Source organism: Prunus dulcis, chromosome 4, assembly GCF_902201215.1.
Source record: "Prunus dulcis chromosome 4, ALMONDv2, whole genome shotgun sequence".
Taxonomy (NCBI): Eukaryota; Viridiplantae; Streptophyta; class Magnoliopsida; order Rosales; family Rosaceae; genus Prunus; species Prunus dulcis.
The window spans coordinates 5,453,057-5,480,311 of NC_047653.1; the positions used below are offsets into that span (position 1 = coordinate 5,453,057).

Below are 27,255 nucleotides of genomic sequence, written 5' to 3' on the forward strand. Positions count from 1 at the left end.
TTAGGGACGTTTTGTGATAATAAGCCTTTTATAAATAAAAAAATGCACTTGTCTGAATTATTTTTCTTTCTCATTCCTTTTTACAACATTGTCTATTTCTCTTTATCCTACCTAGAGGGTGATTCCTAGGTAGCATTATGTTTCTCAGGTGCCTAGAGTTGTTTCCTAGGTACATTTGATTTGTATGTCAGCCCGTCATTTTATTCCTTCCTTCCATGAGCCCATGCTCTCCTTCACTTGCTGCCTTTCAATGGGCGTTATGTTTACTTTGTTTATCTCATGCCGCTGTCGCAACTCTGGAGATTGGAGTTCTTCTTTTTTGTTTCCCTTACTAGACTACTACAGACGACTGCTACTACCATCTCCATCACCATACAGTTTCTTCATTCAAATCTTGCTATGCTATGCGCGCTCGATTTGCAGGGGAGTATTATGGAGTTACAATAGTATTTCAGTTACAATAGTTAACCCTACTAATGATAGGAAATGGTCAGTTGTCAGTTACGTTGTTATTAGGCCATAACTCCATATCTATGTTTGTGATAATGACTTGTTGTAACTGTAGATTATTTTCTACAGACTTTATATATATTGTATAATGATCATATGAATAATATAATGGAAAATCAGTTTCTTCACATCTCCTAACACACATGCAGCGCCAATATGACTAGTAGTGTTATTCCGACTACCATCTGAGTTAATCTTACAGACTTCAGGACTGGGACTGTTCAACGACAACTGAGTCTTTGATTAGAGGTTCCTGTAATTGGTTTGTTGGCAGAATACCACTCTTCAGCATACTGGAAGATAATTTGCCTTGGTTCGACATGCATAGTGTTTGAATCCTCTACGTCTAATATTGCTTGTATTAAAATAAAATAAAAGGAGTCGTGTTTCAATATATTGGGCCCGATTGAATCATCCGAACACATAATAGGGGCCCAATTTAAAGAACAACACGGTATGGGCCTTAACTCATACACTTATTGGGCCTAAACCTGCCCCGGTAGTAACCTCCAAGTCCAACAGTTATTCGTTGATTTTCATTCCCGGGTTTTCAATCGATATCACGAGCGACAATCACTTTCTTCTTCAGAGCATAATCGGTTTGTCTCTTCTCCAGCTATTAGGGTCCTCCTGCTCTGAGGAGAACAGAGTCCGTGGCTGTCTGTCTGCTTTCACGGTAGCCATTTCCTCTTTGAGCTGCTCTCCTACTTAAACTTGAAGTTCGTTGTTCGTTCGCTGTATGCTTTCTCTTTTATGTATTTCTGTAATTGTTTCGCTTCATAGCTCAACATGGCCTAGGAAAGTTTGAAATCATGTTACTTGGGTTCGTTGGATAAATTGAAAATGGTGGGAATGATTATGACAAATGCTCAACTGGGCGTCTCCAATTTTCAAAGAAATGATATTTTCGTTGCGAATTGTAGCTCAAAGCCAGGTCCTTTATCTGGGTTTTCGCTTTTTCGGAGACCCATCTTCTGTGTTGGCTTATATGAGAAGAATGTGAAGAAGAATCGGGGTTTTGGTATTAAAATTCCGAATCGAAGAACAGTTATTAGTGCTGTGTCGAAGGAAGGGTCTGATAACAGGTCGGTTGGTGGTGAAATTCTAGAGAAAGAGTTTGAATTTAAGCCATCATTTGATCAGTACTTGAAGGTTATGGGGACTGTTAGACTTAGAAGTGATAGAGATAAGCAGGACAGCTCAAAAGAGCAGAATCCAAAGCATAATTTGAGGAGTAGAGGTGTTTCCAGGAGTCTGGTGTCTGAGGGTAATGAAGAGCATGTAAAATTGGGGGAGTCTGAAGGGCATTCTAATCAAGAGAAGGCGTCAAAAGCTGCAAAGCAAAATGAGGCACTTGGAAATAGAAACGGAATTATGGGAAAAAGCAAAAGGCAAGGAGTTCAAGGATTTAAGGATGAATATGATAGCAGACAGAGCAACAAGGATGAAAAGGAAAAGAAGAAGATAAGGGGAGAGGCAAGAGATGGAAGGTCAAAATATTCGGGTAGGCTAGAACCAGAGTTGAACTTCAGAGGTAAAAGTACAATGGCACGAAATGTGAAAGATGACCTAAGAGTTTACAAGTCAACAGATAAATCCTTCGACAGAGGGAAAGTTGGTGTTAAAATTCAAGGTGGACTTGAGAGGAACCACATCAATGCTGAGAATGCCACTGGTAGAGGTTTTTCTCGTAGAAGTGAGAAGTTAACTAAGAGTGGTAGGGATTTCCCCAAAAAAAATTATGACAATAGCATGGAGATGGAAAGAGCTGCATTTAAGAATTTTGATGAATTCGGTGATATAATGGACAAGCCACGAGTTTCACAAATGGAAATGGAGGAGAGGATCCAGAAGCTAGCAAAATGGTATGTACTCTATGTCTTTTTCCTTTTCTTATATCGGAAGTATTAATTTCTTGATCGATGGCATTAGCTTTACCTTGTTGATGACAATTTACTGCTACTCTTTTTCTTTTTTCAAACAAAGATGACATTCACTTCAATTGACCTAATGGTTTAGATGTTTTTATTATGTTCTTCTGTTCGGCTATATTAATATTACCAGTTTCTTTGGTATAGAGCAGCTTGCAAGTGAAGCTCAGTTTGGCATTATTTAGCCATATGTATTATGTTACACAAGTTGTCTGTAGTTTCTTTCTTCATCAGTCCACTCAGTAAAAGTAACTAAAGACTGTCGCCAGTCCGGAGTTTATGCAACATGGAAGTCATGGATTCTACACTTTACTTCTGTACTTAATTCCTACATAAATTGTTTAAGGGGAAAATATACCCATTAACGAATCTGGGTTGCAGAATGGTCATTATCAGTTGATACAGCATTCTTTCCTGAATATAACTGCAGAAGTCATTATCAGTTGATACAGCATTCTTTCCTGTTATAACTACTTAGGGAGGTCGTGCTTTGGCATCTTCATAAGCAATTTTGCTTGTCATGTCCTGGATTTTTCTCTATTTTCCTTTGTCTAATTTACCAAACTTAATATCTCATGTCAAGTGTTTTGTAGTTAGGGTTTCTCATTATCTCATTAATGTTTATTTTAACAGGCTGAATGGTGCAGACATTGACATGCCTGAGTGGATGTTTTCAAAGATGATGCGAAGTGCACAAATCAGATTCACAGATCATTCAATATTGAGAGTTATCCAGCTATTGGGAAAACTAGGAAACTGGAGACGGGTGTTACAAGTCATTGAGTGGCTTCAAATGCGTGAGCGTTTCAAATCCCACAAGCTCAGGTATTCTTGCCTACGAAAAGATTAGAGCATTAAATATAAAGATTGGCATGCACTCCTGCTTAATAAAGTAAGGAATTTTCATGAGCTTTAGACTCCCTTTCAACATTTCAACATTTAGATTCATTCTTCTGTGTCAATTTTTGCGGGCTTGAATTTTAGTGCTGCAACCCAGTTTCTACAGAAGGGAGAAAAAAAAAAAAAAAAAAGTCACAATTAGAGGATGGAACTTTAAGGACTAAATTCTAGGTATCACCAATACTATTTCTGAATCCTGTACAGATCATCTGTCATTTATGGTGACTTCTTTTTCACTTAGTGCATGTCTTGGTAACATCTCCTAGGGATATGGAATACTTCTTGAAGAATAATTCCATTGCATTATAATCTATGCTGCTTGGGATTGTACTTCTTGTAATGCAAGGTAGAAATCAAGTGGTGTGTGTATTTCTTGTTAGTTGTCATTAATCATTGCATTTGAGAGAAATTTGAAGCGTTTTCCCTTTTAAAATTCAGATACATATACACAACTGCCCTTGATGTACTTGGAAAGGCAAGGAGACCTGTGGAGGCACTTAATGTATTTCATGCGATGCTGGTAATTCACAAAAATTGATTATTATCTACAGTGTGCTTTTTGCTCATGAAAGACATTTATAGTAAAAGGGAGAAAGAGCACTTTCACCGACCAATATTATATTTACTTATTCTTTTCTCTCCAGCAAGAAATGTCCTCATATCCTGACTTGGTAGCTTATCATTCTATTGCCGTAACTCTTGGACAAGCGGGACATATGAGGGAACTTTTTGATGTGATTGATACTATGAGATCTCCTCCCAAGAAGAAGTTCAAAACAGGGGCACTTGGGAAGTGGGACCCTCGGTTGGAACCAGATATTGTTGTCTTCCATGCGGTAAGTAGTACTTGGTGATAATATATGTTCGGAAGATTATGATTTATAACTACTTCGTTGCTTTGTGATTTCAGAACCCAAGTGACTATTAGTTGGCTGACACATTCAAATCTTAAGTCTCTCTTCGAAGCCTTTTCTAGATTTGTGATCAGAATGATTGAATAGTTGTCATTTGTAGAATACTAAAATAATTTTTTTTGATGTGTCGGACATGTCAGGTTGTGACACTTGTGTCAACCAGTGTGCTGCACAGCCTACAATCAGTTGGACCCCTAAAATAGTTACCGTTAAAGTTCTTAAACAGTACATAATTGTAGAGTTTTTGTGCACATTAGTTTAGAAACGCATACATGGTTTTTCCCATTCATTGCATCTTCACCCTTCGTATGACACCTATTAAGCTAAAAAGGATGTCTTTTAACTTCATCCTTTTTAATTTCATATTGCTAATAGAAGAGGTTCCTCTGATTGATTTAAATTCTTTGAAGAGCTTGGTAGTTGTTGTAAAAATTAGTGCAGTTCTGTATACATTGGTATAATATTTTGTATGTATGTGCAGGTATTAAATGCTTGTGTCCAGCGCAAACAATGGGAAGGAGCATTTTGGGTTTTGCAGCAGTTACAGCAACAAGGCCTACAGCCTGCAACTACAACATATGGACTTGTCATGGAGGTATGAGTTACCTCTAGTTTCTTTCTTGTACCGCGCTGCTAGATTACCCTGAATATCTATTTCGCGTTATGCACACCGGACAATGTTTTCACTGAATCAGGTGATGTTAGCATGTGGCAAGTACAACTTGGTTCACGAATTTTTCAAGAAAGTGCAGAAATCTTCTATACCAAATGCTTTAACTTACAGAGGTATTCTATGGGATTTTTCAGGACTACTGTCTCACTTTGCATTTTGTTATAGAGGGATAAATATTGATGGTTCCTTATGAATACAGTTATTGTGAACACTCTTTGGAGAGAAGGTAAAGTAGATGAAGCTGTATTGGTTGTTCAGAACATGGAAAGACGAGGAATAGTAGGTTCTGCAGCTCTTTATTATGACTTTGCTCGATGTCTTTGTAGTGCTGGACGGTGCCAAGAAGCACTGATGCAGGTAATTTGAAATGTGTCTGTTTCATTATATCAGTGAAAATTGGGTTATTGTTTTGCCTTCTTTCTTTTTTTCTTTTTTTCTTTTTTTTTTTTGCATTGGCACTTCAGCATGCATTATACTGATATGATGTTCCAAGAATTGATTTGCAACATGCTGCAATGCTGATTTTTGTCAATCATAAAAGAATTCGGGTCCAATAAATAAGTCATATAGTGATTTTACCTTTTCATGTTAATTTATCAATTAGCGAGGGAATGGCCAGGAAGTCATCACCCTTCCCCCAACTACTGCAATATTATTCTTTTTTTTTAATTCTAAAATTATACAGATCTGATGTAAAGGAGAAGATGCATGTTTTCCAGCATGTTGTATAAAGCCAATGCTATGATGTGCTGATAATTATTTGCCCTGTATTCTTAATATTTTGTGTATTTGTGTAAGTATGCTTACATTAATTGGATGTGGCTCAACTATGACCCACCTGGTAGTATACATAATATGTTCTCATAATTGATCCATAGTTAACAGTTGGATCACTTATTGTGTCTCTTTCTTGTAACAGATTGAGAAGATATGTAAGGTTGCAAATAAGCCTCTAGTAGTGACTTACACTGGTTTAATTCAAGCTTGTTTGGACGCTGGAAGCATTGAAAATGGGGCATATGTTTTCAAACAAATGGAGAACTTTTGCTCCCCAAATCTTGTTACTTGCAACACAATGCTGAAAGGTTATTTGGACCATGGGATGTTTGAAGAAGCAAAAGAGCTGTTCCTGAAGATGTTAGATAATGGGAATAATATCAGCAGCAAATCTGACTGTAAGGTTCGGGTGATACCAGATAGCTACACGTTCAACACTTTGTTAGATGCCTGCATCACAGAAAAGAGGTGGGACGATTTCGAATTTGTTTACAAAATGATGCTACACCATGGGTATCACTTCAATGCTAAACGCCATCTTCGGATGATATTGGATGCTTGCGAAGCTGGAAAGGTATCATTTATTTTCTTAATATTTTCTCTTTCACCTCCTGGGATATGGCTAGCACTTGTTTCGAAATGTGTAGGAAGTGAATGTTTACATTAATATTATCATATATAAAACTTCTTGGGTGATGCATGGTTGTAGTTTTTGGGTTAACTTTTCTCTTTACCCCAATAACCCAGAATAAGGGATTTACAATTATAATTTATTCACAAATGGGATCCATTCATGATTTTCAGGGTGTATTTTCTCTTTCACCTCCTGGGATATGGCTAGCACTTGTTTCGAAATGTGTAGGAAGTGAATGTTTACATTAATATTATCATATATAAAACTTCTTGGGTGATGCATGGTTGTAGTTTTTGGGTTAACTTTTCTCTTTACCCCAATAACCCAGAATAAGGGATTTACAATTATAATTTATTCACAAATGGGATCCATTCATGATTTTCAGGGTGAGCTACTGGACATAACTTGGATGCACTTGATGGAGGCAGGCCGGAGTCCACCTCCTCCTCTTGTCAAGGAAAGGTTTTGCACAAAGCTAGAGAAAGATGACTATGCTGCTGCTCTCACCTGTATTACGGATCCAAATCTCGGTGAGCTGCAGACATTCTTCTCAAAGAATGCATGGTTGAAGTTGTTCAAGGAAAATGCAGAAAGGTTTCAGAAAGACACTTTTGTACGGTTAGTTCATGAGGGTAGCATTCTTATCAACAGAACTGATAGGTCGAACCCTGTTTTTCAAAATCTTATGGCAGCTTGTGGGGAACTTGATAGAACCTGTTTAGTGGGAGTTGATTTTAAACCAAGTGAAACTGTATGTACAACTCATACTGAACCAGCTATGAATTCTTTGATGAATAGTATTCATATTTAAATTAATCTTCTTTTTCGTTCTGATAAAAACGTTTCCTATCTTGTGAAGCAATCCCAAGTTGCCGACCTATCACAATAATAATATCCAGAATGTCCATTGCATGAAATCAAAATATAGGAATGGGAGATTTGAATGGAGGTATATGAAAAGAAGAATTTGAATTTGTCAACAAAGCTAAATTTGCAAACAATTTAGCATTATAATGTCATCTAAATCTATACATTTGGGCAAAGAACTCACTACACTTTAAAGCAAATGCTCCCTCAAGAAAGGTCCTAGGTTCGAATCCTAGCATCCATGTAGTGGATGTAATACATTTGGTCATTTGGAATTACTTACCCACTCTCAATAGAAATACATTTGGTCATTTGGAATTACTTACCCACATGAACCATTGAGACCACAGGTCTACAATCAATCTAATATGACCATAACTTCAAATAAATTTCATGTTCCTATATGAACCTTGCCTGTTAACATATACCATGGAACTAAACTGGCAACCTCACAACACACTCGTTGAGTTGGACCTAAACTGATACTATCTAGCTCAAAAGTATTCATCTCACCAACTCTAAGATGAGAATTTGAGTAACGTTTTAAATTGTAATTATATAAAGCCTTGAAATTATTGAACATTTGGGCATAAAGGATCAACCAAACAAAATTTCTGCCAAATGAACCCACTAGTGTCTGATAAAAACTAGTACATAAAGTAAACAGTACCAAAATAGCAAATTCAGAAAAAGGAAAAATGGTAATGTTGAGCACTCTTAAAAGATTTGGCGGTCCAAAAACAGAACATATAAATATAAAATTGGTCTTAAGCCTTGTCAGCCTTGGAGGCAGTGGCAGCAGCTTGTCCTCTAAGTCTTCCTGTTCTCCTTGCAGCAATGAGACCAACCTTCTGGCCAGGAGGAGCATCACGTCTGACTGTACTTGCATGTCCAATATGCTGGTGGTTACCTCCTCCGTGAGGATGCTCAACTGGGTTCATAGCCACACCACGAACCTTTGGCCAGCAGTTCCTCTTCACTCTGAATTTGTGGTATGCATTACCAGCCTTGAGCATTGGCTTTTCAGTCCTACCACCGCCGGCAACCTGCCCAATCATTGCCCTGCAGCCACTTGGCACAATCTTCTTCGCACCAGAAGGAAGCTTGATCCTGTTAAGAACATGTAAACAGACATAATCAGTTAGTCCCTAACCAAATAAATAAAAAACAACGCAGCAAGCAAATTACAAATACCATCTTTGGACAAACACAATCAACATAAAACCTTACAATCATCAATGTATACCATTTCAAGCAAAAGACGTTGTGAAAGAACGAATGATCACATTGGACAATCTTCTTATTTCTTATTGACAAGTACTTTCTCCCCCTCTAATTTTCCTTATTTCAACAATCTTCTGAACAATAAGATAAACCAATCATAATCTCTATCAGAAAAAGCACATTGATTCATTGATTCATCTAAAATGAATCGTTGAGACCCAATCCATCTAAAATTCATAATCCGATCTTACTACTACATTGATTCATATCCACACCACTATGACTAGCCACCACAAGCATAACTCAAAATGCCACCCAAATCAATAAAACCCAAGAAACAAAACACCAACTACTGTCCCTTAATCTCAAACTGAGTCTGAATATACCCAAGTGGGATTTTCAATAAAAATGTCATCTTTCATGCTTCATTATTGAAAAACAAGCTATATTTCATCAAAGAAAATATAATTACACTTCCGCAATACCAAAGAAATTAATCAAACGAAAACAAAACGATTGGATAGAGAGATACCTGGAGGTATCGTTATCAGGGTTGTGGCTGATAACAACAGCGTAGTCACCAGAAGCCCTAGCAAGGGTTCCACGGTCACCAACATGGTGCTCGACGTTGCAGACGACAGCTCCTTCTGGGATCGATCTGAGAGGCAACACATTTCCAACGACCAGATTGGCCTTCTTCCCACAGTAGATGAACTGGCCAGTGTAAATACCCTCAGCGGCGACGAAGAGCTCGTTCTGCTTCTTGTATCGGAAAGGATGGCGGAAGCTGACTCGGGCGAGCGGGGCACCACGACCCGGGTCGTGGATAATCTCAGTGACGACGCCCTTGAGGTAGCCGTTGCGCTCGCCGAAGTCGAGGCTCCGGAACCGGGCAGGACCCTTGCGGTGGTGAGTGTGGGACTTGAAGACGGACCCGGCACCCTTACGCTGAGCTCTGATGACTCTTCCCATAGCTTCCCGCTGAGATGTCTCTCTGCTCTGCGAGCGGCCACGAAATGAAGTTCCGCAAACCCTAGAATTGCAAATTTATAGCATTTGAGATCAGCCTCCAAAACTATCTAAAACCCTAAAAGATAAATGACATACAATTGGCCCAAAATGTTAGTGTTTGGATCGATAACAAATTGGGCCTAGTTTTGAAATTTTGGAACCCTAATGCTTAAGAGGTAAAATGGGAATATTTAAATTAGCCCAAAGAGCAACTTTGTGTTTACTTTAAGGCCCAGCAATTTTGTGTACACATGAACAAACATGAGCACAATTTTATGATATGGATAAACAAACATATCATTCAAAAATAAAATATATTTTCCGCTATTGTTTCTTTTGAATGTCAGTTTTTACTTACCCTTTGTTGGGGAAAATAATTTTTTGTCGTCATCAATAATTTTCCTGCGATGGTGGTGACAACTCCATCATTAAAGGATGCCACTCTTTCTCAAAATCTTTTGTTCTTTTCAAGATGTGACTCACGAGGAGCGGCAATATTGGAGAAAGGGGAAAATTTTGAATACATTTGTTAGAAATTATTTATGTTATTTGTTAGTTGTTCCTTCTTTATATGGGTTAGTTATTTTGTACGTGTTATTTAAGCTGTGTTTCAGTCAATGAGAATTTACTTCAGTTCAACAAAAAGATTATCAACAACATTGGTTTCATGTGGCATTCACATAATATATAGTAAGTGTGAAATAACTGTTTTATGAAATCGGCATATTGTATATTGTTTCACTTGTTATTCACATAATATGAGAACTGTGAGATAACTATTTTATAAAATAAGCATCTTATAACGTGTCCTTCTCATAATATAGTAAGTGTGAGATAACCGTTTTAATGAAACGGGTGTAAGCAAGTTTTTCTCCGAGAGATGAGGCTTGTTGAAAACTTGAGATCAATGTGAATGTGGGATCTAATCTTTAGCCTCAGTCACCTCCCAAGCTAACCATGAAAATGAAAATGAGAGGGATAAAGAATGATATGGAAAAGGCCCCAACCCAACGACAAAGGGATCTTTTAACTTTGTAATTTGTATTCATAGCCGACCTGAGCCGAAGAAGAAAGAGCCTAACTTGACTGAACTTTTGAGTGCCAGATGGCCTTCCTCTGTGGAAAAAGGTAGGGAGGCATCATCCATGCAGACAAAGTCTATGGGTCCAAAGAAAACTCAATAATGCATACCAAATTTATGTTGACTATTGTACTAGCTAGTTGCCGAATTTATATAATTAATTTCTGTCTGCATTATATTCATTATTAGATGGATATATACATTGACTTAAATCTCCTTAATTCTGACGCTTTATGAATTTAAATATTTAATCTATATCATTAAAAAATATATAATTAATCTCTAATGGACTTAAATATATATTATATAATCTACTACAATAATAGCATAAATTAGATTATATGTATATTAATATTCACTCACAAAGTTGACATCAAAAGAAAAACAAAAAACCTCACAAGCTTTTTCATAAACTTATAATTATACATTATTTTGGAAAACTAACAGATAAACTTACTTTTTAAAGTATCAATGGGCACCAACTCATTTAATTAATGCCTATAATAGCAAAAAAAAAAAAAAAAAACTTGTATGAAACGGAGATGATATTATTTTGTCATTCACAATCAATAATAAAATATCACATAAAAACGTTATCATACGTGATATGTCGTGATTGGTCAAAAATAATAAAATAGTGTTATCTTTCTTTCACACAAGTGACTCTCCTATAATAGGAAAGATACCGAAGATAAATATCTGTAAAACATTGGTGGCCCTCGCTGTCAGATCTTCTTTATATGGTTGTTTGTTTCGAATTCAACACCATGCCACGCTTTGAACTTCCAACTTCAGTCTTAGAATTAAACCTAATAAAAGTACAATTTTCCATTTCATGCATTTTTTTTAGTTTGTTCTAATTTCGAAATCGGTACATTTTATTTGTTAATAAAGAAACAACATCCACAAGCAAAGCAACAACTAGGAGATAATTCTTTGCCATGTATACAGGTAAACACTTTAGATCCTCATCAATCACGCCAAAATTTGTTCAAGTGCACTAAACTAAGTCCAACCCTAGGGTCACTCATCATTGCATTAGGGGCTGCCTTGACATTTTCCAATTAGGGCAATGTATGTTGCATACAAAATATATATATATATATATATATATATATAGTTTTTTATTTTTTATTTTTAAATCAGTAGAGTGTTAGTTGAATTAGTCCAGACCTTCGGTGTACTATTTCAAATAGTCATGTGTTCGTATTATTGAAATACAAGACATGAGCACTACCCGGATGATTTCATTTGACGAATCCCATAATTGAAGACCTTAAAATATAATGTTACTCAATTGGCCTGTATGGTAATGGTAAGTATATCATGGTCCATGTACTCCATGGAATGGAAGCAAAATGCACGGCTGTTATTTATTCATGCAACAGCAGCCGCCCTGGTTAGGTTTTCCCCAGTACGAACCATACATTCATTTTTATGTCATTTCAACCGTAAAGTCGTCCTCATGAATTTGATTGAAAGTTAGATGAATCTCTCTCCACTCCACCCCGTTTCTCATTATTTTAGACTTCTATTTTAGCATCCCATTTTGGACGGCTTGCTGCATGTCTTTCACAGCTTTTGACCTGTCATGCACGATGGCTTTGGCTTCGACTGACTCAACTCTGGTTTAATTCCTTTGGTTGTAGACGTGGAAAAGTGGTAAATCTTTGCTCATTGGTCTTTAGCTTTTTAATCTGACCTTTTGCTTATATTACACACTTTAACTAATTAAAGTTTGTTTTATTCTTCTGATTAAAGAAAAAACAAACTTATAACATCTTTAATGACATAATACTTATCTTATGCTTAAAAAATTCATAATTAGAGATGGAGATTCGAAATAGTTCTCTCTTGTTCAAAGTCATACGTACTCGACAATTCTATTTCAATAAAAGCACAATTCAACCCGAGAATTATACCATAAGATCTACTAATTAATTGAATGGACTCACCACTAATTAAGCCGGACTCACGGCCTCACACATTAGATATAAACTACTTCCTTACTATTTGATGGGTGTTCAAGTTTCCAAAATCAGGTCAATGTACGTTTGATAATATAGTCTTCTGTAATGTGATTAAAGTGACAACATATGAGGTTTGCTTCACTTTGCGTTGGGTTTCCATGCTATTTACAGAGGGTTTTCACTTTTAAAACAAAAAAGAAAAGAAAAAGGCCACATCCACATGCTCATGTGTGTGTATATATATTAGAGAGAGAGAGAGAGAGAGAGAGAGAGAGAGAGAGAGAGAGAGAGAGATTACATAATTTAAGTAATCACAAATTGAGGTTAAGAATGATATGTAAATGTGAAGCAACCTTTTTCTGCAAATGTGAAGCAATCTCGAATGTGATTAATAAGTAATTCCTAAGCCAACCTGAGCGGTGGATACAGAGTTTGCAGACCAGAAGTAAACATCAACTTCGGTACCAAAATTATAAGGGCACCAAACAACATCACCAATAATATATATACCCCACAAAGCTGCTTTACATGGTACCAAAAGTTTTTCTTTTTTTTTCTTTTTTTCTTTCCGTAATTAGATGAACTAAACAATGTGATTAAGTATGATAAATACTGTCGGCAAGTTGCAGTAATCAAGCTCAGAGTGTGCTTCCATCATTCATTCATGGGGAGCGCCACATACAATATTTTGTAGCAACCCGTGAGAGATTATGGCCCACCATCATCACTCTGTGAATCTCTAGAGAGAGAGAGGGTTTGGTATGCCAGTTATAATTATAGAGAGGCAGGCAGGGTCACCTTTAAGGAATATTCAAAACAGAAGGCCCCAGAAATTAAAATTTCATGAATGATGTGTTTCAAAATGATAGGGCTGATATTTATGGAGGTTTACTTTCTCTCAGGACATGCAAGGTTGAGGGAATTAATTCTACATATTTTTCTTCAGTTAATTACTATATACGAAGTAATTAATTAATTAAGCTTAAGGGAATATTAAGGAATATAAAGATCTTCAATAATAAACACGACTATCGAGGCAAAACATGGAGTATTTGAATAAATTAAAAAAACTTATATGGAATGTATATGCAGGGAAGGGAAGTTGAGAGAGTACTTGATTTGATGATATTTTTTTCCAGTTCAAATACAAGTGTGACAGACATATAAAGTTGCACTCACTTACATTTCCATATGCTCGCATGTGCATGAGTGCTAAAAAAATTCATTCATATTTAAACTAATATTTTTGGTCTAATTCTTCATGTTGGAATTCTCATAATCAAGTTTTGATGTGGTTTCGTCAAGCTTTATAATTTAGAATAAGATCAGTTATTTATTTTAATGTTAGTTGCCGAAAGATGTATTTTTATTTTCATAAAAACTCGAGCGTTTAGAAATATAAAAATTTATCGTGTGTTACAAAATGACGGGCAAAAATTCAAATGTCGCTCTAAACATCACTTCATCTATCCTATCATCCTAGAGAGGACTCAACACACACAGAGTAATAGGCAACAATCAACTTTCTAAAACATCATATGAAATGAGTACGGGTGATCATGGAGATGCCTGGCCAAACTTGGGCTTCATGTTGATTCTGAACGACAATGGTCAAACCGACCTGTAATAATAGATTCCAAAGTCCTTGACCTCATGAGAGGAAAAAAAAACAATCATGTAGATATAGGTAAGGTAACAATGAAAACTTACTTAGGTTAAATTCAAGTTGGTTCTTGTCATGTTGTGATTAAACCTAAGATAATTTGTAATCTTTGTACTTAGTAATTATCAGCATGAATAATACTAGTTTTACCACATTTTTTATACCACATGATGTGGCAGCTGATGTGTATATACCACATCATGTAAAAATACTAGTTTCTGTTTTTCTAATTTTATTTATTAAAATATACTTTATTTATTTAATTGATGTGACATATGATATGAATATGCCACATCATGTGATATAAAAATGTGGAATAATAATGTAGTAAGTGTAGCATTACTCTTATCAGCATAGTTTACCTCCCTTGTTATGCTCTTGAGGTTGTTTTGTCGCAATATATCATATAATACAATCCATTAATTACGTAATTAATTCTTTAATTATATCAGTTGATCTCTAACATAATTGAGACCTTATTTTGACGACACGTGGCCAAACAGATAGGAGATTCTGGGTATAGAATTATGAATTTTTGGCTTCTCAAGGCTGGTCCAAGGAGACGCATCCAAAGTTAATAAAGTGCAAAACCCTAGTTCTACATAAAATTATAGTAAAATTTCCACTACCAATTAATTAGATCATTTGAGTATGATCTTTTATATATTTTTTCCCTAATGAGAGATAAAAATTCGAACTTCAGATTTCTTTTCTCTTTTTTTGTCAAGAATTTCAGATTTCTTTTCTCTTTTGTCAAGAATTTCAGATATCTTCCAATGCTAGGAATATTAATATTATTAAACTAGTAAATCAATACCAATTGGGTGGATTGGCCGCTTTTGGTGTTCTCCTAAGTAGTCTTTGGGTTCAAACCCCCATCATACCCGTCTGTGTAAATTTTTTTCTCATTTATAAATTTTGAAAAAAAAGAAGAGTAAATTAATAATTGTCTTTTCACCCCGACAAAAGAAACACAATAATTGTGGGTACAGTTTATCTCATAATTACATTCATTTTATTATTTTTCCTATCTTTGGATAGTATTATTGATTGTTTTTGTTTTTACCAAAACAGAAATTTTGAGAAAAGTTATTTATTTTAAAAAAAAAAAAAAACCAATAATCAAACTCTTTAAAAAAGAACAAAAAAAAATTAGAAGCTGTCTCAAGACATGGAGAAAACGGGTCCTACAAAGTGGTGGGTCCATAAGATTAGAATAAATAAAAAAGGAAGGGAGGTGGTGGCATGTTACTGGTGGGCGTAGAGAAACTCGACCCGCATTCGTCGCAAAAGAGACATTCATAGGAAAGCAGACGATTGGAAACAGAGAGATTAGATTCTGAACAAAACAATATTGTGAAGTGTTTTAATGTTCTTCTGTTTTGTTAATTGAAAGCGATTTAATTTAACAAAACTCTAAAAAAAATAAAGGAAAAATTGTAAATCTTTATTTATTTTTTTATTTATAGAAAGTTCAAAGTCTAGGATTTTCTTTGTGCTTTTCTTCTCTCTCTGTGCACAAAAACAAATAGGAACGCAACAGCTCACAGACATGAACTCGCTGAGAAATCTCCGCCCATTAGAATTACAAGCCTCTCCTTTTCTTTCTCTCTCTCTTTATTTTCAAACGCCAAGGCCACCCACAACAACAACAACAACGACACCTCAGCTCGTGACCCTCTTCTCTTTTTCCTTTGCTCATTGTACGTTTCCTCTCTCTCTCTCTCTCTTCGCTTCTCTCTCTCTCGTACGTTTTCAATTTTCCTTTTGCTGTTTTCTATTGGATTCATGCATCTCTGCCCTTAAATTTGCAAGCTTTTTGTTCTCATTGTCATGTTTTTGCATCTGGGTCCTTCTAGTTTTGGTTTCTATTTCTGTGCATCAGAGCCTATTAATGCTTTTGTTTGTTTGTTTGTTTGTTTTTTTTTTGCTTCAGCCTTCAGGTACTTTTGTTTATAATAATAAGTAACTGTTTATAATAATAAGTAACTGTGATCATCACAGAGAAACTGGGTACCTATTTGATTTTCTACCCTTGTTGAGTAAAATTTGTGGTGCTTATTGCCGGTGGGTCTATTTGGATCTCGAAATTTCGAGTTTTCACGGTGGGGTTTGTTCTGGGTCTCTCTACCTTATTGGGTTTGTTTTTTTTTTCAGCTATATCAGATTCCGGACAACGGTTTCACCTCTGAAAAATGGTCCTTTAAAGTTCGTCTTTTTCCTTTGGCAGACATGTTATGACAATCAAAGATGTGCATGTGATTCCCGTATATATATGGGAATGCTGGGCCTGTTGAAAATATATATTTTTTTTTTTCCAAAAACTTATATGGGTGCGTTCTTTTGGGTCTCCTTGGATCTTGTAATTCGGAATTCGTCTCTTTCTTCTGTTTTGAAATTTGAAGATGACTGGTTAAATTTCCAGGGCTCCTATGTGTGTCTTTCTGTTCAAAAAATTTTTCCCTTTGGGATTTGAACTTTTTCTCGTTTGATCCTTTTTCTAGAGAGGGCCCAGTTATGACCACTTTTGAGTTTTAATAAATTTTCCCATGAATTTGAATTTCTTGCTGATTGTGTTTGGTTTGCTGCAGTTCATTACACCAAAAGCATATTCAAGGATAGGTTATACTTGGTCATTGACATTGAGGCATAAAATTTGATTCCTGTTTATAAGCATTGAGGACATTCTCCAAATGCTAAATTTTGGCAGGGCCAGAAGTCAGTCAAGGACCAATAGATCTATGTCTCTTGGAGGTGACATTTCCTTGTCCTTGGATAATCTTTTCTGTTCTGTCATGTTAATTCAATTTCGTCAAGTGGTTAACATTATTTTAGTATATATACAGCTTTTTTTTATTGCCTTATAGTTTAAGCTTTTCAATTTCACCATTCTAAAAAGAATGAATTTTGTTATTATCACCGTGCCTTCTGATAAAAGGAGATTAGAAGGAGGTTGAACTGAAATAAGAGTCCTCGAAATGTGTTTATTATGTAGGTCTTTGTATTCAAAGAATACTCTAATTTACCCCCTTTTTTTTCTTCTTTTTTTAACTGCATTGGATAGGAATTTTCTGCTTGAATTATATGAAAGTTTTAAGCCTGTGTACTGAACCCTGTTGTGCTTGTAGGCATGGATTATCCAGATCCCAAGAGGAAGAACAATTTCGTAGGAAAAATTCTTCTGGCTGCTACCCTTACAGCATTATGCATTATCATGCTGAAACAGTCCCCATCTTTCAATACCCCAAGCATGGTAATCCCTTAATCCTAAGATTTTTGTATCAAAGTGATTATCGGCTTAATGATCCTTTTTTTCTTAATGCAATATTATCCCTTCCTGATTAGATAATTTTCAATATCTCTTTTTACTACTCTTGCCCCATTTGCTGGTATACCTGTTTCAGTTCAATTGTAGCACACTTATCGCTTGTTTATTTATTTTATCTACCATGCCGCTAAAAGCAATCTTCCATGAATTTAAACTTGTGAAGGTTTTCTTATTGTCCTATATGCTTATTGTGTATGTTGGCATAACACTTTGGTTACTTTGACTTTGCTTTTAACAGTTTTAATGATACAATAGTTTGCTTTTATTGTTTAAACTTGAAGAATGAGCATTTAAATGTGGAAGAATACTATTACTTCTTAAGATACGTAGGACATCTCACATTTTGTTAAGTTGTATGGGACTCTGATTCCTATGTGTCTAGAGATATTGAATGCATTTCTCCAAAACAGCACAAAAGTGTCTTTGTGGCTGTCTAGTTAATGAAAGTTGCCATAATATATGGCAACCATGCATCCAAGGACATAGTACAATAGATGAGGCTTTCTGAATAATTAAGGGGTCCAAATAGCCTCCCTGTTTTCTAGGACATCATAACAGGGATCAGAAGATGATGTTAATTTTAGTCATCCTCACAGGAGAAATCATTATCATCATTTTATCATCTTGCTTCTGGTTGGGATTATCAAACTTGATCCAGAGTGTTTTCTTTTCGCTTTTTGTCTATTACCTGCTTGGGTTCAATTGAAGTGTCCTCTGCAATCTTCTTGTCGTTTGACAGAGTGATAGCACATATATATATTTTTTTTGTTTTTGATTTGTTGGTTTGGCCACATATTCTGCGTATTTTGTTTGTTTTTAATACTTAGATATGAAAACTTGGATACAAGAATCAGGAAGTTCTATGAACTTTTTCTTACCATGTACAATTTATTTCTGTCCAGTTCTCCCTTCATGAATCAGGCGTAACCCATGTCCTAGTAACAGGAGGTGCTGGATATATTGGTTCACATGCTGCATTTCGACTTCTAAAGGATTCATATCGTGTAACTATCGTGGTAGGTTTCTTTTGGATTAAGTTGCGAGTCTTCTTTGTAATTTAACTTGATAATTACTGTATATCTTTATGGATATGTTTTTTTTGACAGGATAACCTCTCACGGGGAAACCTAGGTGCAATCAAGGTTCTCCAAGAACTATTTCCTGAACCTGGAAGGCTTCAGTTTATTTATGCTGACTTGGGGGATGCAAAATCCGTATCCTTGTGATGTCCTTGATAAGTATTTTCAAAAAAATTATGCAAATAAAAAAGGATAAGTTCCAATGTAGCCCTTAACTGAATACTCCAGGTTAACAAAATTTTTTCAGAAAATGCTTTTGATGCTGTGATGCATTTTGCAGCTGTTGCATACGTGGGGGAAAGCACCCTTGATCCGCTTAAGTGAGTACTATGCATGAACTAGAGCAGGACCATTTATATTTTTCAAATTATGCTTGTCTTGCTTGTGCAGTTTTTTTGTACATGAGGTGGTAAAAGTGAATGAGTTTTCACCGGAACTCTTTTTATTCAAGAAATTATTGATTTTTTCCCCTGGTGATGCTATGTGGATTGCAATACATGAATTGCAGCTTAGGGTTAGGAACTTAGGGGGGTAATGTTGGATGTTGATATGGTAGTTTATATTTCTCGCTGACAGAAAGGAAAAGTCTTGTGCTTCCTTTATTACAAGGCAAAAAGGCGTATAAAAGTTTTAGATGACAGAAAGCCTGACTTTCTGGAATTTCTGAAAAGCATGCTTGTTTTACTTGTGTGATCTGTCTAGCTAGTAAGGCTCAATGAGTTTCAGTGGAACTTCTTTGATTCAAGAAATTTTGGATTTTTGTTCTCATTGCTGCAAGGATAAGAATACAGGAGTTGTAGCGCTAAGGGTTACAGGAATTGTAGCTCATTCTAGTCCACAAGAGGGCGCCTATAGAAGTTTTAAGTGACAAAAAACACTGATATTTTGGAATTTGTTGAATTGCTTTCACTGGGCTGCACCATTATTTTTAAAATTTTAATAAGAAATCTATTCAGCTTTCCTTAATAATATTCAACTTTTTCCACATTAAAATTTTTAAAATGTCTCTACTTGTGCTTGAATCATATTGTTTTTGGTGTTAACTTCCTTGTTAAAAATTGTTTTCAGTTTTGAGGTTTTGATGTTTGCTCTTCTGTTTCTTTGATGACCTCTTGTTGTTTTCATTTGCATTGTTTCTGGCGGCTTGTTTTCTTGTGGGTGGTTCTTAAGTTTTTGTGGACTGCTGGTCCACATTGATTCTACTCCCTTTTATACCTTACTAATATAACCTATCCAGAAAAAGAAAAGACTTCCTATATGGCTATCCTTTGATATAAGCAAGTCAAATGGTGCTTTTTGCTATAACATTTGCAAATAATCTTATTAATGATATTTTTGGCTTTTTGCACAGGTATTACCACAATATTACGTCGAATACCTTGGTGGTTTTGGAGTCAATGGCTGCACATGGTGTGAAGACTTTGATATATTCTAGTACGTGTGCAACATATGGGGAACCTGAGAAGATGCCTATTACTGAAGAAACTCCACAGGTGGGTTGCCCTATACCTTGTTTTTTGTTTTGCTTCCAAGAAATAAACTTGTTTAGTTGTTGATTTTGATGGTCTGGCAATAAATTCACATGACTGCATAATTTAGGTCCCAATTAATCCATATGGAAAAGCTAAGAAGATGGCAGAAGATATTATCTTGGATTTCTCTAAGAATTCAGACATGGCAGTCATGGTCCTCAGGTTGGTTTCCTAATAACAAATATTTTTTTTTTCCACACCTTTTGATGTTTTTTGAATTGTTCTTAACCATGGTACCTTCCTGTGAGTAACCTTGTTTAGTAACCATTTTGTCACCATTGGTTTGAAGTTATCTTCCTTTGCCAGTGAAACATGAATCACGTGGCAATATTTTTGACCATTTTGTCATCTTGAACTTTTCATAGCTTAAGTCCTGCTTTTCTTCTATAAAGTCATGTGGCGGTTGGACTTGAAACCTTGGTGCGCCACCTGGGCTTTGGCTTAGGTGGCAATGAATGCGGGGGTTTGGATGGGGATTTTGTTGAACTTGAGAACCTTTGCGTGATTTCTGATGGTTATGGCTCTATTCCATTTTACAAATTGGCTCTCTGCGCAAAGCTAGTATGCTTTACTTTTTCTTTTAGTTGCAAGTTTCCTTAGGTTTTTGTTCACAATTATGTTCATCTTTGTCTATATTTCTTTGGATTAGGGAAGGTCAGCAACTTGTCTCATTTCCTGTATAATGAGCACAATAAAACTTCAAGCCCATGTGATATTTTCTGTATACTGAGCAACTTCTCACAAAACTTTTTTTCTTTCAAATTTTGGAATCTTTCAGGTACTTCAATGTGATTGGGTCGGATCCAGAGGGCAGATTAGGCGAAGCCCCCAGACCTGAACTTCGTGAGCATGGACGAATATCAGGTGCTTGTTTTGATGCAGCTCGCGGCATTATTCCTGGGCTAAAGGTATGCTATTGTGTAATTAACTGATATAGATGAAGTTATAGGTTTGGTTATTAAAGTTATGACTAGCCCACCGTATTTAATTATGGAAACCCTACATTAATCATTTGAAAAAAAAAATTCATACTCATTGTTACATGCCATAAAGGGGAAAAAGAAAACAGATGTTTGGGATTTAAAAGCATGTACATATATCTAAGATGATTTTCATCATCTTCATCTCACTAGTAAAGTTGGGATGTTTCGTATGTTTGGACAATGGACAGTTAGTTTTCTCAAGTCATCTTTCCCAATGATCTTTGAAGTGGTTGGAATTTTAGTAATGAAAGTGCTTTGCAGGTTAGAGGTACAGATTATAAAACATCTGATGGCACTTGCATAAGGGACTATATAGATGTCACTGATTTGGTTGATGCTCATGTGAAAGCTCTCCAGCATGCACAGCCCAGTAAAGTGGGAATCTACAATGTTGGCACTGGAAAAGGTAGGGGTAAATGGAATCAATACAAATTTAATTGCATTTCTTATTGTACAAGAGATTTTGTAGTGAATGGCAGAATTTGGTCCTAAGCTTGTATGTGGCTGTCTATTACCAGGTAGTTCAGTAAAGGAGTTCGTGGAGGCATGCAAGAAGGCAACTGGGGTGGACATCAAAGTTGATTTCCTTCCCCGTCGGCCTGGAGACTATGCTGAGGTCTATAGTGACCCATCTAAGATCCTGCGTGAACTCAACTGGACAGCTCAACACACCAATCTTCAAGAGAGTTTGCAGGTTGCGTGGAGATGGCAAAAGTCACACCGTGATGGGTACGGAACCCCTTTGGTGATGTATTCTTGAACGGAACCCCGTTGGCAATGTCTTTTTGAAATGGTCACGGCATTGCATAGCATGAAGATAGACACAATATCCCTTGCAGTGCATGACTCAAGCCACACTTCTTTAGCTCAGTTAGAAGAGGGGGGGTTTCAGAATTCCCCATTAACCAAAAAAGAGAAGGCTGAGGGGTTTCAGAATTAATATTAATTTTTTGTTCTCATTGTATTATGTTTATTCTTTAGTAAAAGGAGCAGCCTATCTGTTACATGTATTCGAATGATGATATAGTTCAATAATGATGCCCAGGAGCAGTATAGCTTTTATCCTATCTCTCTGTCTTTCTTTTCTCTCCTTGGTATCCAATGCTTGTTCGTAGTGGTTTAATTTTGACACCTGCTCCATCCAGATCTTCAGGGATTCCATTGTCTACGGCCTTGTTAGTAGATTTGTGTATTTATACATGTACAAAGTTATTTTTTAAAAATACTAAATTTTTTGGTACACTTTTCAATCATACAAAAGAATACACACGTATTATACACTTCAAATTAAGTACACGTTTTGAAAAATAATATAGATAAAATTCAAGTATGAATAAAGAGTTGATTGGTTCTTTACATTCTATTTTCTTTGAGAAGGAATGCTTGTGTTAACCTTTGAAGGCTGATAGGTTGGTCGTTTGTAAGGGCTGGAAATCAATATACTTGTAATCGTCAATTTGGAACCACTCAATTTTCTCTTGGAAAAATGTAAAGAAAAGAAACGCTGAGGTGAAAGCAGTAGTCTTAGCACAGAAAAGAAAGGAGCTTCCACTTATTCAAAATCCACAAAACCCACAAAAAGATGCAAGGTTTCAAGGAGATCAAGCAAAGCCAACTGTGGCTAGGAGACCCACCTTTGATTACGATTCAAAAGATAATAAGAATGTAGGACTTATCCCATCAATTAAATTCTGACATGCAACAATGGCAAGAATCATGCTTACCACAATATATACAAATAACACTCCGAAAAAACAGAAAGCAGTTGCAATTAATCACAAACTTGGAATACACATTGTTGAAATCATGAAACCAAACCCATAATTGACATTTTTATATGAGGTACCTTATCCAACAATGAGATTAAGAACCAACACTACAAAGATTTGATCCGTGTCTCCAAATACATCTTTCCAATTAAATTTATATATTATCAGCTTAAAAATCAAAAGAAGTGCCGTCACGAAAGTTGTAACGAGTATACAATAGCATTAAACAGCTCTTGTGTAAAAACCACTTCAGAGATTTCAAGCAACTGATTGGATAGCTCTGTCAAATCCCTCTTCTGCAGCTGCGGCCCGTTTGACGAGCACGTGATCTGGGTGCCCAAGTTTCAATTGGCTGAAAAACAGTGAAAATCCAATCATTCAGCATTATATTCTATAGTAGCACCTAGTTGATATGACATACAACTTCATAATTCCAGTCCTCTCATGAAATAACAAAACTTATGGATGAGACGAAAAAGAAATTTTGTGTTCTAGTGGCAGGATACATTAGCCAATACCTGAGAAAACGAGAAGGTGATTTTCCAAGGTGAAGATAGCATACAACGAGGTTGGCTAGAGTTTCCGGATCCTTTGCATCCTGTGACAAATGACACTTTATCACTTCAAAATCTTAAAGAAACACATACAATCCAATGCCATCTCCACAGTCGCAATATGAGAATGCTTAAATGTATTAATAGAACAACACTAAAATCCATGACTTGGGAGTTGATGGGAAAGTAGATGAACATGGAGAAAATATAAATAGAGGGAAACAAGAAAAGCAGCGCAATGTAACAAAGTGGTGGTAGAACTCACTTTTTACTAGATCTAGTGAAATAAGAATTCTGATTATATGCATACATAGTCGGATCTTAGTTGAGTATGCATAAGATGTTTTCATGTAATTTTGTTTACTATGACCTAAACTTTATGAAATTTGTGCACTTGACTGGATACAAACTATACACACCTTAAGATCTCTAGAAAACCCAAGAAGTTATTACTGAGATACTTGCCTTGGTCAGTGCTTCAACAAGAAGGCTTTCAGCTTCATCAAAGTTTCCCATGTGCATGCAGCAAACAGCCTTTCCATTCAGGATCAAACTTGTAACCTGAGACTTCTCAGAGAAATCTTGGAAGATGAGATATGCCTCCTGTATCTTTGAACCACCCTGATTTTGAAGAATGTGAAATTACAAAAGTGCACTATGATGTCTAGTCTGCAAGACGAACTAAAAAGGAAAAGAAAATACTTAATTACCACTGCCAGATTCAACCATGCATTCGCAAGTTGAGTTAGTGTGTGGTCCTCGTCAACCTGTTGCATGACCCTCAGCTGTCTCTCAGCATAATCTGACCTATGCATTTTAAGGAATATTTGGATATTCAATGCATTCCTGAAAAAGCATAAGCAGCATGTATCAGCTTCAGAGAATAGCAAAATCATCAGTATTGATATTTCTGCTTCCCGCTTCAACACTTAACAGGTGACTACATGGTAATGCATTAACAAGTAAAGGCACAGCTTATCAATAGCCTCAGTATAAATTACATCAAAGATTAATTTTCTAGGTCTGGAAGGCACTATCCAACAGAAGGCAAGGCGTATATTGCATAAGCCATCTAGAATTTACAAGCATGCAAATGCTGGTTTCTATAGTTCACATGTTAGGGACCTTAGAGTTTGTTTCAGTTTACTTTTTCCTTAATAAAAAAAGAAAAGGGTTTTCGAATTATTTGGTAGAACCCTCTAATTAACTTCCTTTCTTGATCTAATGGGACCAGCTAGCTAAAAGCTGAACGAACAGAAACATAATCACAAATCAAGCTAAAGAAACTAAAATGTGAAGCATTTCCTGTGCATCCCGTTTTAAAGATAATAACAATGCAAAGCTGAGAACAAATCTAACAGTGAAGTTATCTTTTTGAACTACGATTTTTAATCCGAACATGATCTTCAGTGAAATTAGAGTATGAAACGGCCCAAGCGAATGTGAAGTTAAAAATTATACGTACAGCTCCATTGTGCCTCCAGCATTGGTGTGTTTGAGAGCTTCATTGTAGTCCTGTTCATGCATGAAGACTGTCCCAGCAATCAGCCTCAGAATAGGGTTGTTTCCGATGGCCGGATCTGCCAACAACTCCTTTAGACTCGAGATCGCCGATTCCTGCAAAACACGACGCCTTTCATTTCATCACATCTCCATCCAATCCAATTCGATTCGATTCGATTCAATTGTTTGTGATTCTAAAACAGAAATCTAGGGATCAAAAATGGAAAATTGAAGATGAAGACGATCGGACGAACCCTGTAATCGGGGCCGGAGAGGTAGAGAGCGAGGAGCTTGACGGCCTGGAGAGGCGTGGCGGCGGAGGCGTCGATCTCATTGATGACGAGTTGGTAGCTGCCGAGGGCTATGTAAGAGCGGAAGACGAGGCAGTCTCTCTCGACGGCGTCGTCTGGAGAGAGATTGGGAAGCTCGCTGTTGTTAATGGCGGCCTGGTAGGCGCCCAAGTAGAAGTTGTTGCGAAGATTGAAGAGGTGGTCTGGTCCTGCTGCTACTGCTGCCATTGTTTCGATTTCGATTTGCTCTGCTTTGCAGATTGCAGTTACAGATCTGAGAGAGAGGGTGGTGAACAAAGGCTATAGAGGGCCGATTATTTTGAAGTTATGAAATTTATGTCGATGTAGAGAGATTTAATGGCCCAACCCAAAACTCACTTTTAAACCCAATGTGTGTGAAGAGGGTGTTTCTAAAATATAAATTTTTTTTTTTTTTTTGGGAGAAAGAGAAATTAAGAAAGCTCAATACATTCATCTTAAAAATTCAGAGCATGATTCCATTTAAACTCTAACAAGTTGTTATATTCATTAAGAAATTTTAATAAAGATTATTATTTCTGATTTACTTTTGAGTAACGAGTAAAACTCACGATTCGTTTTCTTATATAATTTTAAAGTAAACTCTGAATACATGCAATTACTCACAAATGAACTCGATAAATCTTACGTTTACAATTACATTTTAAAGTGCAATCAACGTAGTTAGGTAAATGATCATTCGTTTGAAGAACTTTTACATATTATGTCAATCTCTCTCTCTCTTTCTTAAGTTTTTTGGGTTTATGTAGCAAAATCATTCAAATCAGCTAGTTTAGGTTGGTGAGTTATTGGTGTGAAACTCTCCAGTCCCAGTACACAAAGCAAGATAACTTCAGGGCACACAGAATCAAAAGGCACTGTTATGTTGTTTTCTTGGCAAAGCCTTCTTGGAGAGCCAACTCCCAATTTTAGTGGTCAGGGAGGCAGGTAACAGGCTGAAGAAATTCCAAATGAACAAAAGCCAAACTTTGGCACCTTATTCATCTTTTATTTGCTCTTCCCTCTAAATTTAGCATGGATTTTCTTGAAGATAATATACTCAAGACTGTAATTTTAAGAAAGTTCATTTCATTTCATTTCAAGAGCAAACACACACTCACACAGCACAAGCAATACATTTAATACATTAAAAAAAGAAAGCTACGGCATCAACATTGTCTATTTTGTTTTAAGTAGTTTGACAATGGACAACACTGTAATAACCAGCAGGAGGAGGAGCCCCACGTAGGAAGCAATGAGGGCACCGCCGCCGTGGTTGCAGAACTTGTGGAACTTGTCACATATTTTGTTCCACCTCGCATGCGAATTACCGTTCTTCCCTAGCTGTGCCATGAAGGTTGCTGCACCATCACCTGAAGATACCAGGGACACAGTCATCTGCATAAAACAAATTAGTTTCGTATTCGGATTAAGCTCTTAATATTGCTTTACATAAAAGTTTTAAGTGAAGAAAAGAAGTTTGGCTACTATTAAGATCAAGAATAGAAATGGGAGGTGCGAGTTTTGATATAATACCATGTCTAAAATGGCCACCATCACCAGGCGAAGGGCTTTGTCCTTGAACTTGTCTCCAAAAAAGTGCACTATGATCATGGAGAGGTTATGAAGGCTGGCCATCCCATTAGCTATCACAAAGAACCTGTATCATCGAATCAAATTTTTTTTTTTTTTTTCATTTCGGTTTGTTTTTAGTCAGATAAAACACAAACTCTCTCATAAACAATGACCAACTTAGTTATAATTCATGAGGAGAAAGATAATGAGAGAGTACTGCTGAGGCTTACACATTTGCTGGATTGTGTTGAAACTTGGCTGTGAGGGTGGCTCTAACCGGGGTTGTCCCAATGGTGGCAACCACCAAGGACTTGGTCTCTTTGTTGAGTGCCATTACAACAGTTGCAGACGCTGTGGCCAAAAATGCCACCACCCTCAGTATGACAATGGTCCAATCCGTCGGCTTTGTCACCGCCACAAAAGCCGACGCATCCTGTGGTTTCTCTCCATTTTCTATAGCCATGGTTGA

General features: G+C 36.4%; 5 protein-coding genes across 7 annotated transcripts; 2 read left to right on the forward strand and 3 right to left on the reverse strand.

Annotated features, from left to right (window-relative positions):
- Positions 1–1,071: 1,071 nt before the first annotated feature.
- LOC117625121 (pentatricopeptide repeat-containing protein At1g30610, chloroplastic-like) lies at positions 1,072–7,160 on the forward strand. The gene is made up of 9 exons (XM_034356718.1): positions 1,072–2,375; positions 3,075–3,266; positions 3,780–3,861; positions 3,986–4,177; positions 4,737–4,850; positions 4,951–5,041; positions 5,128–5,285; positions 5,848–6,279; positions 6,725–7,160. Exons 1-9 carry the CDS (start codon positions 1,354–1,356, stop codon positions 7,148–7,150), a joined length of 2,709 nt encoding a protein of 902 aa, XP_034212609.1. The 5' UTR covers positions 1,072–1,353; the 3' UTR covers positions 7,151–7,160.
- Positions 7,161–7,742: 582 nt separating this feature from the next.
- LOC117625125 (60S ribosomal protein L8-3-like) lies at positions 7,743–9,466 on the reverse strand. Its single transcript, XM_034356722.1, has 2 exons — positions 8,963–9,466; positions 7,743–8,316 (listed from the first exon to the last, which is right to left on the reverse strand). Exons 1-2 carry the CDS (start codon positions 9,400–9,402, stop codon positions 7,974–7,976), a joined length of 783 nt encoding a protein of 260 aa, XP_034212613.1. The 5' UTR covers positions 9,403–9,466; the 3' UTR covers positions 7,743–7,973.
- A 6,168-nt stretch (positions 9,467–15,634) lies between these two features.
- LOC117624554 (UDP-arabinose 4-epimerase 1) lies at positions 15,635–22,163 on the forward strand. 3 transcript variants are annotated; one of them, XM_034355866.1, is made up of 11 exons: positions 15,682–15,858; positions 16,747–16,909; positions 17,284–17,408; positions 18,386–18,499; positions 18,590–18,697; positions 18,791–18,882; positions 19,914–20,055; positions 20,162–20,256; positions 20,873–21,002; positions 21,339–21,483; positions 21,596–22,163. In XM_034355866.1, the coding sequence occupies exons 2-11, from the start codon at positions 16,849–16,851 to the stop codon at positions 21,835–21,837; spliced, it is 1,254 nt and encodes a 417-aa protein (XP_034211757.1). In that variant the 5' UTR covers positions 15,682–15,858; positions 16,747–16,848; the 3' UTR covers positions 21,838–22,163. The 3 variants fall into 3 exon arrangements, with proteins under 3 accessions (XP_034211756.1, XP_034211757.1, XP_034211758.1); XM_034355867.1 differs by lacking the exon at positions 15,682–15,858 and adding an exon at positions 16,092–16,260; XM_034355865.1 differs by lacking the exon at positions 16,747–16,909 and having other exon boundaries at positions 15,635–15,858.
- A 662-nt stretch (positions 22,164–22,825) lies between these two features.
- On the reverse strand, positions 22,826–25,601 carry LOC117626275 (coatomer subunit epsilon-1-like). The gene is made up of 6 exons (XM_034357948.1): positions 25,158–25,601; positions 24,866–25,017; positions 24,111–24,246; positions 23,866–24,021; positions 23,365–23,444; positions 22,826–23,198 (listed from the first exon to the last, which is right to left on the reverse strand). The coding sequence occupies exons 1-6, from the start codon at positions 25,419–25,421 to the stop codon at positions 23,105–23,107; spliced, it is 882 nt and encodes a 293-aa protein (XP_034213839.1). The 5' UTR covers positions 25,422–25,601; the 3' UTR covers positions 22,826–23,104.
- A 789-nt stretch (positions 25,602–26,390) lies between these two features.
- Positions 26,391–27,255, reverse strand: LOC117624323 (CASP-like protein 1B1). The gene is made up of 3 exons (XM_034355491.1): positions 27,017–27,255; positions 26,748–26,871; positions 26,391–26,609 (listed from the first exon to the last, which is right to left on the reverse strand). Exons 1-3 carry the CDS (start codon positions 27,247–27,249, stop codon positions 26,391–26,393), a joined length of 576 nt encoding a protein of 191 aa, XP_034211382.1. The 5' UTR covers positions 27,250–27,255.